The sequence below is a fragment of the Oryza glaberrima genome, chromosome 11 (assembly GCF_000147395.1).
Source record: "Oryza glaberrima chromosome 11, OglaRS2, whole genome shotgun sequence".
Classification (NCBI taxonomy): Eukaryota; Viridiplantae; Streptophyta; class Magnoliopsida; order Poales; family Poaceae; genus Oryza; species Oryza glaberrima.
In genome coordinates this window covers 7,145,651-7,163,246 of record NC_068336.1, presented here as the reverse complement: position 1 = coordinate 7,163,246, position 17,596 = coordinate 7,145,651, and the positions used below count along the sequence as shown (strand labels likewise).

General features: G+C 41.8%; 3 protein-coding genes across 3 annotated transcripts; all 3 read left to right on the top strand.

Annotated features, from left to right (window-relative positions):
- The first annotated feature begins 1,875 nt into the window (after nt 1-1,875).
- Nucleotides 1,876-2,769, top strand: LOC127755647 (uncharacterized). The gene has a single exon (XM_052281342.1). The coding sequence runs from the start codon at nt 1,876-1,878 to the stop codon at nt 2,767-2,769; it is 894 nt and encodes a 297-aa protein (XP_052137302.1).
- A 4,429-nt stretch (nt 2,770-7,198) lies between these two features.
- Nucleotides 7,199-8,091, top strand: LOC127755130 (uncharacterized). Its single transcript, XM_052280769.1, has one exon. It carries the CDS (start codon nt 7,275-7,277, stop codon nt 7,734-7,736), a length of 462 nt encoding a protein of 153 aa, XP_052136729.1. The 5' UTR covers nt 7,199-7,274; the 3' UTR covers nt 7,737-8,091.
- A 3,818-nt stretch (nt 8,092-11,909) lies between these two features.
- Nucleotides 11,910-12,633, top strand: LOC127755363 (uncharacterized). Its single transcript, XM_052281019.1, has one exon. It carries the CDS (start codon nt 11,934-11,936, stop codon nt 12,468-12,470), a length of 537 nt encoding a protein of 178 aa, XP_052136979.1. The 5' UTR covers nt 11,910-11,933; the 3' UTR covers nt 12,471-12,633.
- Nucleotides 12,634-17,596: the final 4,963 nt, after the last annotated feature.

Sequence of the window (17,596 nt, the reverse complement as noted above, 5' to 3'; positions counted from 1 at the left end):
CGACGGCGTCAGCGTCAAGATCGCCATCGTCTGGGTCGGCATCCACGACGTCGAGGCCGACGGCGGCGACGTCACGTTCCACGCCGGCGCCATCTCCAAGTCGTCGCCCGCCGACGGATTCCAGACCAGCCCCAGCTGCCAGTGATCGCCGACGTCGGCGACGGCGGCGCGGCGGCGGTGTCGGCGGCGGCGGCTTCACCAGCTAGCTCGTGATGCATATTGCAATTCAGTGTTGCTCTGGATGCTAGCTCGCTGCTTAATTATATATTAAAGTTTACTAGTAGTTTATTACTGCTGTTAGGTTTTTTGAAATAGTTTAGCTGGAAGCCTGGAACTAATTAAGCAATTTACAGGTTAATTTGAATGCCATCGATTGATTCTGTGATGTTCTGTTATTCTTGTGATTGCAAGTTTGAATTATTACACTATATATGTCATCCCACCTACAAAACTATCGTGTTCAACTGTTCAGATGTGCAGTAACTAAAAAACAAATATACTTGAAGAAAAATGAAAATGTAGAATCGCCTGCGGCCAGCGTTGTGAAATTTCAAACGAAATTTTCAAACAAAAAATGAATTTAATCAACAAAATTACAGAAATTTGACCAACGGGCCACGGGCCTCACATCCTCAGCTTTGGATCGCATTAAAGTCCATCCAATCCAATGCAGAGGATGAGAGGCCCGTGGCCATAGATGTACCTAGAAAGTTGGCCACCATCGCCGGCGATTGTTATGCAATTAACGTATACTCCCTTCGTCTCAAAATATAAGCCCTATTTTTTTCACTGTTTTCAATGATATATTTTGATTATTAATTTATTTCATGTTATGTTTTGAATGAATAGAAATTAGCATCATATGAAAATACTTCAAAATATGAATATATAGTGATAGAGATATGGTTAATATTATTATTGGTCAAAAAGCTACCGATTTGATATATAGTGTAAAAAAAAGAGGGAAAACTCGCTTAAATTATGGACCCTACCTCAGATCTCAAACATGAAATAGATGTGGGCTTATTATTTTTTATTTGTGCCAATCAGAATTTAAACTTGAGACATATGGTTCAACGTACTACCGTATTGAATTGCATGTTCCCACTATAAAAAACGAACATACAGATGACAGATCAATACTATAAGTACCGAAAATGGTATAACCGTCACCTATATTACTTTTCCGGCCCACGTGCTTGCCCGCGGGAGAGACATTACCACAAACCGGCACATTTCTCCTCAAATAGGTGCCGGTTTTTTAAATAGAACTGGCACAGATTTACCCTGTTAGAGAAAGGTGCTGGTTTTGAACTTAAAATCCAGCACCTTTCATTTCCGTCTCATCGGAGTAGTTGACGTGGGGCCCACAATAGAACTGGTAGCTTTGAGGCAGTCAGAGAAAGGTACTGGTTGAACTAAAGAACCAACACCTTTGAGCCCTCCATCCCTGGAAGTAACTGTTGGAGGGCCCACTAAGTACAAAAGTTTAAGGTAATGTAATGAGCAAAGAATAGGAAATTTACTTGTATACTACAACATTTCTTAAGTACCACTAACACATACACATGATGCATCATCTCAATTTCATGGCAAAGAGATCGTTGCTCGCAGAAAGTTAGTGGGGGTGAAAACTCTCTTTGCCGAGCGCCTTGGAGCAACTGGATAAATAACAACGGCGGCGCTTCCTTTGGGCTGGCACGGGGGACATCACGGGTGGAAAATGTAAAGTAATTAAACTGGGTAAGGACGTGCATGCCAACCAGATAGGGAGGCCTCAGCATACTGAGCTTGGAGAAATTCACAAGGGCATTTCGGCTGCGCTGGCTATGGCATGAATGGAAAGAGCCGAGCAAGCCTTGGGTGGGCCTCGAGATGCCTTCTGATGAAATTGACAAGACCCTCTTCGCAGCGGCAACAAATCTACCGATCAGCAATGGAAACACAGCTCGCTTCTGGGACTCGCCTTGGGCTGATGGACGTAGGCCAAAAGACGCCATGCCACTTGCCTACGCAATCTCTAAGAGAAAAGGAAAATCCTTACGCCAGGGAAAGGAGAACGACTCATGGGTTGGAGACCTGGACCTAGAAGCGATCCCGCCAATCACGCTTGAGCTCATTGATCAGCTTGTGGCCTTGTGGATTGCGGCCCGCAACGTGCATCTGAGTGACGAACAGCCCGATCAGATCGGTTGGAAGTTCACCAGTGACAGACACTACTCGGCATCCTCAGCTTATCAAGCGCAATGTTTTGGGGGTTCCAGCACAACCTTCGACTCGCTGATCTGGAAGGTCTGGGCACCTGGGAAATGCAAGCTTCATGCTTGGCTTATTATCCAAAACAGAGTGTGGACCTTTGACAGACTCACGACCAGGGGCTGGCAGAATAACATATGCTGTCCTTTTTGCAAAAGAGATGATGAAACGGCTCTACACCTTGTTGCTGAATGTCGATACTCAAAAAGGATATGGACCTCTATAGCCAGCTGGGTGGGTAGCCAACTTCTCGAACCCGGCCACTGGGCAGCTACTCAGTCGGTCCTGGAATGGTTGGAAAATCTGGCAAACATGGCAGAGGTGCCTAAGAAGGGACTGCGCACCCTCATCCTCCTCGTCGTGTGGGAAATTTGGAAGGAAAGGAACCAACGGATCTTCGAGCACAAGGAGTCCACAACTACATACCCGCTTGCCAAAATCAAAGAAGAGGCTAGGCTTTGGATGCTAGTGGGCGCTAAGAGGCTGCGAGAGCTCCTACCGCTTCTTGTATAGTGTATAGCTATATTAAATTTTTCCTTTTTTATCACTAGGGGTTGTATTTTTCTCCCTCTATATTCAATGAAAAGGCACAGTCTCGTGCTGTTTTCCCTTAAAAAAAACTCTCTTTGCCCAATAGAGCAGTCTTGCACTGTGCCCGGAGAGGGAAGGAAAACACTGGAACGATCACGTACGATAGATACCTCCTCCAATGAGAGGTATATACCTCTTAAGTATATATATAACTTCAAGAGATATACACTAGGTATATACCTATTGAATCTTATTTTACTATAAAGTTAAAACCCACTAACTTCTAAAACTCAACATGTAAGTGTGCCACATCATTACCCACCAGCAATAATTATTATCTGGATTATTTTAAATCAAATACAGGTATGCAACATCATTATTCACTAGAAATTAGTATCTAGAGTATTTTAAATATCATACAAACATGACATATCATTTACAATTTTGTTATATTTTTAGAACTCAACATGCAAACAATGTTAAATCATTATAGATCCCCACATTATTTTCACATTATTTAAACATAATGTATAACATATATTTATTCATATATTCCGCAACAAAGCGTGGGGTATCAACTAGTAGTATATATACCTATACCTCGGAAAAACCAAAAAAAAAGTGAGGAACATAGGCAAGGATGAGTTTCCAGTCCTATTCAAACCTGCAAGATTAGTTTTAGTACATCTATTTATGGAGAGAGATATTTTAAGTATGAGGAGGTATATGAGGATGGGAGAAAACCTCATATACATACCATTGAATATTTTGGATGGAGTTTATCTAACCATGTAAGGACATGCATAAAGGTAATTAGTATACTGGAACATGATATGCTGTGTGTGTGTAAGAGAGAGAGAGAGAGAGAGAGAAGATTTAACTCTTTCCCTTAGCGATGGAGGAATCAAAAGACAACACACAATAATAAAGATCATACATTGGAAAATCAATCCCTGATTACCAATTATTCACGGTGGATGGCGACCTGTAACCTTAACAATGCCGTCAAAAGTAGTCGATGGTCAAGATATAGTGGATATAGTGACAGTGGGTGGGGGAATTTGATGAACAAGGGCTCAGGGTGACGGATAGTCGGAAGAATGAGGGGTGATGCTAATATATGAGGGTGGTGTGGGCTTAGGGATACACAGATGTGCTTGGAGATCAAACATTGGAGGTGTTGGGTTTTGACCAATGGCTTGGTTTTTCGGAGTCATCACTGAAAATCATTGAATGGAGGAGGCTTTCGAGGCTCCATTATGGATAGGAGGTGGGTAAAAAGGGGAAAAACAAATTAAACAAGGGATGAGAGAGATGGGGGCGAGGTAGGGTTGGGGGTGAGGGGGGGGGGGGGAGGGATAAAAATTCGATAGATAAATTAATTCTTGGAGAACCATCTTCTATTGTAACTATTGTACATGAATTCAGGTTGCGTGGACAACTGTACTTATGCAATGCAACATCGGGTTAACTATTGAATATGCCCTATAACGTGGCACGGTTTGGGTTTCAGTTTCGTGCTGATGTGCTGGCTACTAGTGGTACAGTAACAAATTACTCAAATTACTGATGTGCATGGTTTCCAATTGAAAATGCCAAAGGGAACTCACTTTGCGGTTAACTCTACGAGAGTAATGCATTAATAGAGTCAACTTGGGAAAGAATCCAATCATAATAGATATAACACAATATTGCTCTACCTGGAAGGAATTTGTCTAACCCATACAACAACATGTATGAAGGTAATTATGGTATACTATACTAGTCCATAAAGATTATGGTACTACAGTCGATAGAACGGCCAGATTTAACGGGTGGTCCCAGACCACCCAAAAATTATTTGGCCCAAGGCTCAGGTAGTTATACTTGTAATCTCTACTATAATAAAAATTGAAGATGTTTTTGTCAGTACTTTGATACGTCATCCGTGTATAAGTTGGTTTTTAAGTTCGTTCGCTTTTAGAAATACATATCCGTATTTGAGTCAGGTTTTAAATTCATTCGTTTTTAGAAATATAATAGGGGTCGTATAAGAAATCTCTTTTTTAAAAAATAACACGCTAACTTGAGATGATCAAACTCATAATTGCAATTCATGATTTTATAGAAAATATATATCCAAACGAATTCTCATATTGAATTTTACCTTAACTGAACTGTATAACAATAATAAGACTTAATTAAACTGTACAGCAATAATAAGATTAAAATAACATTCACCCATTGCAATGCACGAGTATTTTTTCTAGTAAAAAGAAAAAAAAGAAAGAAAAGAAAGAAAGAGGCGAAGTCGAAGCGATGGTCGTTGCGTCTATCCCCTTCGCGTCTCTCCGCAACGAACTCCGTGCGTGTGTGGGCGCCTGCCATCTTGCTTGCACGCCTGCTGCGTCCACACGTACGCTGCGTCTCTCCGGCCGGCCTTTGGCTTGGCTAGGGTACGAGGGCACTAGGTCAGGGCAGCATCAGCGACACTGCAGGATGCAGATGCGGCGGCTGCCGCCCGGTGGCAGGGTGCGGCGACTGGCTTTCCGACGTACGTGTGGGCGCAACAGCTAGCTAGCTAGCGTGCAAGCAAGATGCAAGGGATTGGTGTAGCCGTATTGGCAGGTGACTAATGACTAAGCAATCAGATCGTTTAATGATAAATATATATAGTAACATCAGATTTACATAATTAATATTTTAAAAATATTTGTTATTAATATATAGTCAAAATTAAAAAAAGTAAGTTTGACTTCGTACTATTCTAAAAATGTTTATATTTTAGGACGGAGGAAGTAATCTTCTTTAAATATTTTTAGTCGTATAGTATATATTGGCATAGTTAAATTTATGGTGTTTTATAAATTTTTCTATAAGTCGGACCGTATGTACCCTAAAATCTAGATACACCAAGTGGCCAGAGTTAGTAGATCTGGTGACTAATGGTATTGGGGGCAACGGCCGCCAGGCCACTAAACATCAATGGAGATTGCATGGGTTAATTACAAGGCTTTGAAGTCATTTAAGGATATCGTCGAGCTAGGAGGTTTTGAGGCTAAGGAAACAAAAATATAGGAGGCATGGTTGAAAAAATTTGGAAAAGGAAAAGAAAAGGGAGGAGAGACGCGCGAGGAAGTGGGGGGGGGGGTAGAAATTCGATGGATACACTTATAAACATTTCTTGTTTCAACTGTTGTATACAATATTTGTCAAAAATGATGATTTGTCCACATGGATAACCCACGTGTGCGGAGTGGGCTTAGGTGGTGTTTGGATCCAGGGACTAAATTTTAGTCCATGTCATATCGGATGTTTGAACACTAATTGGATGTATTAAAACGTTGACTAATAATAAAACTAATTGCATAAATGAGAGCTGATTCACGAGATAAATTTTTTAAGCCTAATTAAACCATAATTAGCATATATTTACTGTAGCATCACATAAGCTAATTATGGATTAATTAGGCTCAATAGATTCGTCTCACGAATTATCCCAGGGTTTGTTATTAGTCTACGTTTATTATTTCTAATTTGTGTCCAAACATCCGATTTGGATCCAAACAGAGCCTTAACTACTCAACATGTCCTTTATAGTGGTACAGTTTCTCGCTCATGTTGCAGCTAACCCAATATCAGTGTTTGCAATTTCGGTCCATAATTTTTGATGGAGAACACGGTAGAGAAAACCCCCAGTAAAGAATTATATTAAAAGAGGATAAATACAAAGAAGAATTACAACAGGTTTAACCAGGAGGATATAGGAGAGATCTCTCATCTAAATTTAAACGGTAAATTAAGAAGGAGAGGGAGGTCATTCTTGAAATTCCCCCCGCATGACGCTATTTTGCCCAACTTCCAACTTTTTATTTTTTTTAGTTTGGTCAAAAATTGTTCAATTTGTTTAAAAAAATGTTCCTAAAAAATTGTAGATTCCGGCGCGCCTGGCACAAATATGCAAAACAAATTGCAAACTATAACCCCTACCAGGGTTCACAATTTCGGATCATTTCGGTTCTATCGGACCCCCGATATGATATTATTTCGGCCGAAATTTTTATTTTTTTCATTTTTTCCATCAATTTAGTAATATTTTGTTCAAATTGGATCAAATTTTATTTTAAAATTCATATAATTTCGGACGGTACTATTTCGGCCACCACCGATACAAAGATAAAACCCTGACCCCTACTATACATTAGCAAATTATACCGTAGGAGTATCACATTTCAATTCAGGTAGTATATCCAGTAACAAATGCATGCCTCATCTGTCTTGTACTTATCTTTAGCTTATCTCTGATGATTGCAATATATTTATTGTATATGTATCTTTAGAAGCTGATTCATCCTGCAATTACCATACTCCAAATTCAAAATATACTCACCATTTATCATTTGGATATATCTATAAAAGGGCATAAATATAGTATATCACCACTCACCTACACATCTTGGTCATACACTTCACTCGGTAGTATACTCCAAGCTAAGCTTAGCACAAACATGGCGAAACTCATCTTCCTCCTCGCAATGGTGGCATTTGCATCCACCCTCCTCGTATCCATCGCCGGCGCAGCCGACAACTCGACCTCGCCGTCGTCGCCGTCGGCCGACCCGACGGCGTACGACATGCTGCAGAGGTTCGGGTTCCCCGTCGGCATCCTCCCGCAGGGCGTGCAGGGGTACAAGCTCGGCGACGACGGGTCCTCCTTCGAGGTGTACCTCGCCGGCGACTGCGAGTTCCGGGCGGCGAAGAAGTACGTGCTCCACTACAGCAGCCGCGTCGCCGGCCAGATCGCCGCCGGCTCCATCACCTCCCTGGAGGGGGTGAAGGTGAAGGAGGCGTTCGCGTGGTTCCGCATCTCGGATGTCGACGTCGACGGCGACCAGATCAAGCTCCACGTCGGCCTCTACACCGCCACCGTCGCCGCCGACCAGCTCGCCGTCAGCCCCCAGTGCAACTGACGGCCGCCGGCGATCGATTGATTCATCATTTCTCTTAATTAATTTGTTGCAGTGTTGTTTATTTGATGTGTTCAAGTAAGAGTAATCAATTACGTCATTTTGTTACTGTCACGGGAGGTACTGCGAGATACCAACGAGATTAATTCACGATACATACGTCGTGGTACCTCCTTAAGGATTGTCAGAAGAAGATTGTAATGGGTTATGTTGAGAGCTGCGATAATTTGAGAGAGATGATGGAAATGGGTGGTGATGTTTTATAAGAACTTTAATACATGGGGAGAGAAAATTTTGTGTGCATGGATAAAATGTTTTTTTTTATTTTTTGGTTGTCTAGTAACAGTACACAGAAGAAGAGCGTTCATGTCGACGGATGGCATTTTTGTTTACTCATAAATGGTTGCATAAAGATTAGCCTCATATATTCGTGGAATGCAAAAATAGCAAAACCATCAACAACTTCTGTAATTAGAAGAGATCTATATATATGTGTATTTAATATGGTTTGCATATATCCATATAGGGAATTCCGTGGGCATAAAAATTAGTCTATATTGAATACTTGAAATGCTGCTTGCTTTCTCTATTTTATTAGAGTGCCACGTGGCAATATGAGAGTGTTTTGAGGGAGCCACGTGGCAGCTTGAGAGCGTTTATAGGGAGTTTTATAGACTTTTAGTATATAATAGATAGATAGATAGATAGATATATATGGTTTACATATATCCATAGGGAATTCAGTGGGCAAAAAAAATAGTCTATATTGAATACTTGAAATGCTGCATGCTTTCATTTAGAAATAAAATGCCAAAAGATCCTACAGAATCGATATTATACTATATTTGCGACCGGATTGATTATTGGGCCATTTTGCACAAGGAGAAGCGAACGCAAAGATGACTACTATAGGGATCGCAACTGCTAAAGCAAGTGGCATGTGAAGTGTTCGGAGAGAAACTTGGATGGAACTTCAATGGCAGAAGGTTACAATGAAGAGTCATTGCTTCGTAGAAGAGGACCCATGGCTGTATGATAAAACTAGGCGAAATTTGCTACAAGACATTTAAATTATGTGGTCTTTAGTGGTGGACATCGCAAAAGTTTGGTTCAATCAGTGTGGTTATGATTTTCCTTTAGCATTAGTTGGTCGAGGTGGTTTGGTGTTTAGCATGTGTTGTTTAGCCAGATGGTGGGGTGGGAGCATCTGCGCGAGCTAAAGAAAAAAGGTTTGATATACAGCTATTAGTTTAGATCTTGCAGAGGTGTGAGGTGATGCTCTGTAATGTTCCCCGCTGCATTTCTAGTACTCCCTTTGTTCCAAAGTATAGTAAGTTTTAGCTACGAATCTAGATAAAAGTTATTATATTTTATGTATGGAGTAACAGAAATGGGAGAGGAATGTCAGAGCAGATGGTGTAATGCTGAGTATTCAGCTTGCAGCTAGCTGCACTCAGCATGTTTCTGCTATTTTGTCATGGATGTGAGCGCCACTGAAAATAGTCCGGAGGCACCAGAATTCAGTTGAGCGTTTCATCCGTTTCTTTTCAGTTCCTTGACCGAATAAGAGGAAAAAGAAAGCCAAGACGTTGCTGAAAGTTTGCAGCACAAACCCTGTCGCTTGCTCTGTCCGTTTTCTTCAGTTTCGTCAGACACTGTAGCAGTTCTACAACCTGTTCAGGTTAGCAGCGATTCACTGAGCGACAGTACGAGAATTTCTGACAAGAAATCGTTCTCTTTCTTTCCAAAAAAAATAAAAAAATGAGTGTCTTCTGATTTCGGCAGGAGACATAAATCTCCTCCTAAGGGCTGAGTTCGAACCTTATGTTCTCCTCATGGAAAATGAGGTGATCTATTAGCGCATTAATAATTAGGTATTAGGTAAAAATATTTAAAAATAATTAATATAATTTTTAAAGAAACTTTCCCATAATTTGTTTTACCAAAAAAACGTATTGTTTAGTAGTTTGGAAAGTGTGCATGCGAAAATGAGAGGGTAAAAAGTTTGGGAAATGGGAGGAAAGAACAAAATCGCTGCTAATGGGCTGAGAACTATATAGGCCATTAGTTGCAGGCCTTCGATAAATCGACATTCCTAACAAGCATACACCTTAAGTTACTTATATGAAATTGCTAATTAGTGCGTACACGCCATCGGCGCAAGTCGCGCGTGTTTCTGGTCCATGCGTTGCACGCGGCCCATGCCCACACGTAGCCCATCTCTTCCTTTGTTTTTCTTTTTTTGCAATTTTCTTTTTCTTTTTAGATTTTCTCAGATTTTTCATTGTTTTTTCCGCATTTTTTTTTAATTTTCAACGCATGTGTTTTCAAATCTTTGATTTCAAAGTTTTCAAATTTTGATTTGAAAACTTTCAAATCTTTGATTTCAAAGTTTTCAAATCTTTTAAATTGAAAGTTTTCAAATTTTGACTTGAAAATTTTTCAATCGGAATTAAAAGTTTCAAATCTCAAGTTGAAAGTTTTTAAATCTAGAGTCGAAAGTTTTTAAATTTGGGTTGAAAGTTTTCAAATCTAGATTGAGAGTTTTAAATCCGAGACGAAAGTTTTCTAAATCTGAGTTAAAAGTTTTATGTATGTATTATTATTTAAAAAACTTATACTAACAATTATTATTAGCGCTAATTAACGGTCATCAACACTAATCAGCGTTATTTGAGGAGAAGAGGCCGAGAGGGGGGCGTGCGCGGCTGCGCCAGTTATGCAGCTAGCGCACACGCGCCCATTAGGAATCTCCTTACTTATATCTCATACTCTCAATAATTCTCGAGGAAAGTTTTGAAAAGAACAATGAGTAACTTCCGGTGAAAATTTAAGATCACGTTGTGAAGAGACATAATTGAAAGCAGTATATTAATTAATTGGTGATAGAGACTCTTTTTGGTTGAAAACAACACGTTCATCCATCTTTGATGCAAATACTCTCTCCATTTCTAAATATTTGACGCCGTTGACTTTTTAAACATGTTTGACCATTCATCTTATTCAAAAAATTTAAGTAATTATTAATTCTTTTCCTATAACTTGATTCATTGTTAAATATACTTTTATCTATACGTATAGTTTTACATATTTCACAAAAGTTTTTGAATAAGACGAACGGTTAAACATGCTTAAAAAGTCAACAGCGCCAAATATTTAGGGGCGGAGGGAGTAATAGTTTATGAGGTCCAGTGAAATAGTTAGTTTACAATTATAAGTTAGTTTGTAATTAATTATATGTAAGTTATAACGTAAATACATCGTGATTGTACCATATTTTCATATGTACAAATTTCTTAGTTAAAATTTAACGACAAAATATATAGGTAGTCCCAATAATATTTACAAACATTGGTTTGATTCTCCACCGTGGTGAAATTTGTACTGTCACATGTTGTTTCAAAATTTTGTACTGTCACATGTCTATGTTCGTTACTTGGAGGTTAGGAACCCATCTCCCTGCACGAAAAACGGAGCAGTTTATTAGCACGTGATTAATTAAATATTAGCTATTTTTTTAAAAAAAGATTAATTTAATTTTTTAAAGCAAATTTCGTATATAAATTTTTTTAAAAAACATACCGTTTAACCATTTGAAAAACGTGCGCGCGGAAAATGAAGTAGTGGTCTTGGAAACTAGAATGAAGTTCCCAACACACCCAAGGTATGGCAGAGTGTGATAGAGTGCTGATTTTTTTGCAAGTTTTATTGCTACTCCCTCCATCGTAAGATATAAGGGACAACTAATTTTTCCTCATGTCTCGTAATATAAGGTGTGTATGTATACATATGTTAACTAGCATCTCTCAATCCTTTAAATTTGATTTGCTTTAAATCATATTGCTTGTATGTGTGGATCTGATCTAATTGAAGAGGTGATTAATTTTTTTTCTTGGTCTTTGCATTATGAGTAGTTGAGCACTTAAGCCTTATATTTTCGGATAGAAGGAGTAGGGAACAAACCAAACGAGCCTAAATTAAGTCAAGGTGTAATTTTTTTTCTTCCCACAGCCAATTCACTAATTTGACACGCTCGAAGAATTCCAATAGTCCAATCAACCCTTAAAAAAATTCTTAGACAGCCTATCACTAGGGGTTGCAAACACGCCAAAGAGATTAGCTCACTTATCCTAATTAACACTCCATTAAACATTTAAACCCAACACATTTCTTCACCCAGCTAAGACAAACAAAGCAACAATGGCCAAGAAGCTCCTCGCCGCGGCCGCCGCCCTCCTCCTCCTCCTCGCCGCCGCCGCGCCGGCGCTCGCGTCGTCGTCGTCGTCGCCGGGGAGCACAAACCTCACGGCGACGCCGACGGCGTACGAGATGGTGGAGCGGTACGGCTTCCCGCGCGGCATCCTCCCGGAGGGCGTGGAGTCGTACGTGCTCCGCCCCGACGGCTCCTTCGAGGTGCGCCTCTCCGGCGACGGCAACGGCGGCGGAGACTGCGAGTTCCGCGTGGGCGACGGCGGCGCGTACCTGCTCCGGTACGGGCGGCGCGTGGCCGGGGTGGCGATGGAAGGCTCGATCCGGTCGCTGGAGGGGGTGAGCGTGAAGGTGCTGTTCGCGTGGCTCGGCATCGGCCGCGTCGACCGCGCCGGCGACGACCTCCGGTTCTTCGTCGGCCCTATCTCCGCCGCCTTCCCGCTCGCCAACTTCGCCGACTGCCCGCGCTGCCGCTGCGGCTTCGACTGCGACACCGCCGCCGCCGCCGACGTGATCGCCGCTTCTTGATCGAACGTGTTCTTGGCGTTCCTCGACGTGTGCTCAGCTGATGCAAGCTCGAATGCTTCATGCCACTGAGAATCTGTACAAATTATGTGCTCTTTGATCCATTAATAATACAGATTGGGGAATGGATTTGATCGATCATGGATGGATTAATCTATGCCTTTCCGAGATCAATATGAAAAATTGCAAAACCAGCATCCTCATGGTTAACTAGAATTACTTGGTACTGACGTACTGAAAAATATAAACCACCATAAAAAAAATCACCAAATGAATTTGTACTGACGTACTGATCATTTTAGTTTGGGAGAATAGCTGATTTGGGAGTAGTAGTTTGATGAGTCATCGACGCATTTGCTTCACTTCCGTCCCTGAAGTTCTAATTCGTGCAATCAAGCATTCCAAATTTACTTTCAAAAAAAAAAAAACCCAAGCATTTCAGATATGTCCTATGGTCCAAAATGCATTTTAGCAGACATTACGCAGCACCAATGTTACCATGAGCCAAAACTTAGCTATGCAATTTAAAAAAATGTTTTGTGAGGGAGAATCTTTGGTAAATGATACTGATGGGTGGAGGAATATGCTGGTAGTGTGGATGAGATAGTTGGATCTTGCAGCAAGACAAAGATTTGTTTAGGGAAAGAAAGGATTCCTCTGGCCTGGTTGATGTGCTTCAGACAGTGTGGCAATGCCACTCCGGTCAACTGTCTGTCCCCCATTGGCCTGAACTCTGAACTGAACCAGCTTCTTCAAACTGTCTGGTCTACTGTTTGCCTTCAGCTTATATAAGCCATTGCCAGAATTTAAAATTTTTAAACTTAATTGTGCAGTTGATTTGGTGATTTTTTTTATGGTGGATTATTTTTCAGCATTAGCTTTTAAATCGCTAATAATATGTATATAAAAGTTGGGCTGAGAGTTTTTTTTTTTTTGGCTGAAAAGGCATTATGGTTTATAGTCAGCATGTGCCAAACGATGGTGCAATGAATATCAATCCTAATGCACATATATTGCCTAGTATCCATAATGCATTTGTAATTCATACTGGAATTAACGAATCAGGAAAGGAAGCTGCAGAGATTAATGTGAAAAACTGCATGTATGGATCCAAAATAAAGAGTTGACATTGGACTTAATCCTCACTAATGGGCTGGTTCAGTTGTCCTACTTGTGTGGATTAGGCTTTCCAAAGGTAGGCTTGGCCCATAAGAGGATTGTGCAAAATGATGCTGTTATGGTCCTCTGTCTCTCTCTCTGTTTCTTTGTTCAACAAGGTTCACAGAGTCGTCACTCGAAATTTGTAGTCCAACAGGTAAAAAAGATAGGAATACTTCTTTCAAAGATGTTTGGATCAAGAGGGCCGTTTTGGAAGGAACAAAATCCATAAGCCGTGGAAGCTGTAATTTTTCTTTGCAAATAAAGTGCACCGGTTTTGATTGAAAAACGTTGTACAAATAACTGGAATTTGCAAAACTGCAATGTTGTCAAAACTATCGTTTTGCAATATATCTTGAGAAATTTTATGGTTTAAGTGCTCCAGGGGTTTTGATTCATTTGTTTTCTTACTTAAATATATTGCATTACAAAATTAAAAGGGGTAAATTATCTTTCTGTGTTATAATTGGGTGGTGTCAATTCTATAAATTCTAAGCATACAGTGAAATAACACTTGGCACCGACAGCCACGGAGCCACCGCGAGTCCACGCATGCCACCGCCAACCACCTCAACGTGATGACTCATCGGTAGTTAGACACTAAAGCACAAAATCTATATCTATAACTAATATAAATATTCGTATTTTTCCGATCGTCACAACTAATTTTCGTTCGTTTTTTGTCCATACACAATCCGATTCGGTTAGCAATAGCCATGGAAAAAATTGCAAAAAAAATAAAAATAAAAATATCGGCGGCCGCCGCACCTCCCCTCCCCCCGATCAGCGGAGGGGAGGGCGTCGCCGGCCCTCCCTCCGCGGCCACACAGAGAGAAAGGGGGAGAAGTGGAAGTGGAGAGAGGGGGGGGGGGGGTGTTGGGAGGGCGTCACGCTGGGGGGAGGGCGCCGCCGCCGCTCGCCGTGGGGGAAGGGCAGCGTCGCCGCTGCCGCTCGCCGTGGGAAAGGCGGCGCCGCCGCCACACCCCGCCGCACCTCGCGCCGTGCTGGCGAGAAGGGAGGGACGACGCCGGTGGTGGAAGAGACGGCACCAGTGGCAGGGGAGTCGGCCGGCTGGGGGGAGGGGGAGAGGCGGCATCGGGGGCGAGGGAGGAAGAGGCGGTGTCGGGGCGGGGAAGGAGGAGGCGGCCGGCTCGGCTCGGCTAGGGGGGAGGGTGAGGGGGAGGGTTAGAGTTAGGGTTTTCATCAATTTTAAACTAATCTGAGCTATCTATCAAAACGAACGGCTGAGATCGATCGAGAGTTTGGGCCGCACCACTTAGGCTGCATATGGGCCGGCGGTCCACTAAGTGAGAGGAGGAGTATGGGGATATTAAGTAGACTTTGGTCTCTTGCGAGCTTAAGAAGAAAATGGGCTGAAAAAGACCCATAGAGAAAAAAGGATTTTTATTTAGATTTTTATTTTAATAAATGCTGAAATGATATTTGTATTATCAAAATTGGCAATTATGCTATGTAAATTTCAAGAAAATTTCAATGAGTGTAATTAATATAGAAAATTTAATATAAGTTAAATCCAACCATAACATTTTATTTCTTACACTTAATTTACTTATAAATTAATTTAATTATATACCTACCTACTTAAAAAATACCCAAATATTTCAGAAAATTTGTATTTCATTTAATTAGAATTTAATATGTTTTAATTCAATTTTATCTGTTTTTTCTTTTCGTTGCAACGCAAGACCACTTTTGCTATAATTTAAAAGAGAGTAACTAATATTGCAGAAAATTTTATATTTCATTAAATTACAATTCATTTTCTTCATATAAATAGTTCAAATCAAATTTCAGTCACCATATCATTACCCGGTGCAACGCACGGACATTTTGCTAGTACCTAATTAAAAAATACACAAGGCTTCCGGAATTTTTTTCGTCCGTTTCGTTTTTTCGCTATTTTCTTATTTTTCCGCTTTTTTTTATCGCCGTTTATTTTTTTTGTCGCCCTTTTTCTTTTTTTCCGTCGCCTTTTTTTTGGTTTTTTTTTCATCCCCTTTTTACAACTTCCCCCCTTTTTATTTGTAACCCTTTTTTCCGGGGTATTTTCACCCTTTTTTACACCATTTTTTTCAGTTTTACGCGGATCTGTCTTCCCACGTATTTTCCCCTCTAATTGATTGCATAAATCGATTCCCCCTCCAATTTTCCCCTTGTCTTCGCTTGTAATTTGGCTTTAATTCACTGGATTAATCTCCATTTAACAGTCACCCCGTTTTTATCCTGAGTTTTGCTGATTGCTCTGGTTTTGCTAAAAACAGAAAGAGTAGATCGAGTGGATAAAGGCCCCCAACCAATTTTGGAGAATTAGGTTCAACCGAATTTGATGGGAGGATCGCTTTACGGGCACGAGACTTTCTTCGGAGGAGGTTGAAGAGGGCAGTGGGTTGAACGAGCTGGGCCTACAGCTATACTTGTAGGTTGAGAGGAGGTTGAAGAGGGCAGTGGGCTGTACGAGTTGGGCCTACGGCTCCACTATAGGTTGAGCCAAGGCAGACCAAGCGAAGGGAGGTAACGGACTAAGCTAGGACTGAAAAGGAATGAATAAATGGTCTTTCGATCTAAAACCAAGGAAAAGAAGTATAATGTATAGGGATTCAAAAATGTTTTTACCCGTTGCAACGCACGGGTATTTTTCTAGTTACTAAATTATCATTATTAATTTTATGATATATTCCTAAAATGGTATTGTTATACTGGCAGTATATGCTACCAGCATATTGTACCATAAAATTTCTCATTTTGAGAACTTTTTGTCCTATAGAACCACAGTGATAGTTTGACGGTTTTATCGTAGAATTGTGCTTGTGAAAAATTGGGGGTGTATGGACAGTAAATTTTAATAATAATGTTGAGGGTAACATAGAGCTAAGTACACCTAAATGTAAAATGCAAACTGTCTGAATGTTGACAGTGCATGATAGATACTATAAAATCAAGACTTCTGAAGCTATCTAAGTGGGGAGAAGACAGATTTGGGCATGATCACCAGAGACAATCACAGAGCTTACAGGTTCATGAAGCATAGTCTAATCTTTTATTTTATTTTATTTTTTTTCCCTCTGTTGTGAGGCCTGAAGTCTAATTATTCATGCAACATTTTGTTGTGTGCGGATATAGAGTCCAAATTTCGATCCATTATCTAAAAATCATCAACTTCTTGACGACAAGATTCATGGAGAAAATTCACAAAAGTTTCATTTTCAGCACAGAGCACTGCATTTTCCAATTGTTTTGCAACGTGTAATGCGGATCAGTACGTGCTTCGAATTTGAGATTTGAGATCAAACACTGAGATGCAAAAATTTCTCTCAAAGTGCATATGTACATTGAATCCTATCTCCATTTTCTTTTTTGCCTCTAATCCTTCAGAATTTAAGCAGCTGATGCCCTCTTGCGGCCTGAGACCACTCCAGGAGAACCATCCTGACGCCGATGAGCTCCCTGTGGAGCTCGCCGACCTTCTCGTCCAGGACGAACACCTTCTCCTCCAGCTCGTCGCACCGCCTCCTCGCGGCGGCGACCACGGCGGCGGCGTCCGGGCACGGCCGCCCCGCCGCCACGGCGCGCTGCACGGCCCTGCAGGCGGCCGCGGCGGCGTCGAGCTCCGCCATGCACGGCACGCCCTCCTTCCGCCGCCGCTCGTACTCCTCCTTGACCTGCCTCTGCACCTCCTGGAGCGCGCACTCCCACGGCGCGCCGGCCGGCGGCGCGACGCCGACGGACACAACGCGGCGCGGCCGGAACGCGAGCGCCGCGCCGAGGGCCCCGATGGCGAGCAGCGCCGCGGCGCGTGCGCCGGCCAGCGCCTCATCGGCCTGCGCGTCGCCGTGTCTCTGCTGCTGCTGCTGCTGCTTGGCGTGCGTCAGCGCCCTCTCGCCGAGCTTGCGGAGGTTGGAGCCGCACTTGGCGAGCTCCGCGCCGCACCGCCGCTCCACGGCCTCGCACTC

Bases quoted from the DNA above. Each gene is read 5' to 3' on its own strand.
- LOC127755647 (XM_052281342.1), top strand. From the start codon at position 1,876: ATGCCTTCTGATGAAATTGACAAGACCCTCTTCGCAGCGGCAACAAAT.
- LOC127755363 (XM_052281019.1), top strand. From the start codon at position 11,934: ATGGCCAAGAAGCTCCTCGCCGCGGCCGCCGCCCTCCTCCTCCTCCTC.
- LOC127755130 (XM_052280769.1), top strand. From the start codon at position 7,275: ATGGCGAAACTCATCTTCCTCCTCGCAATGGTGGCATTTGCATCCACC.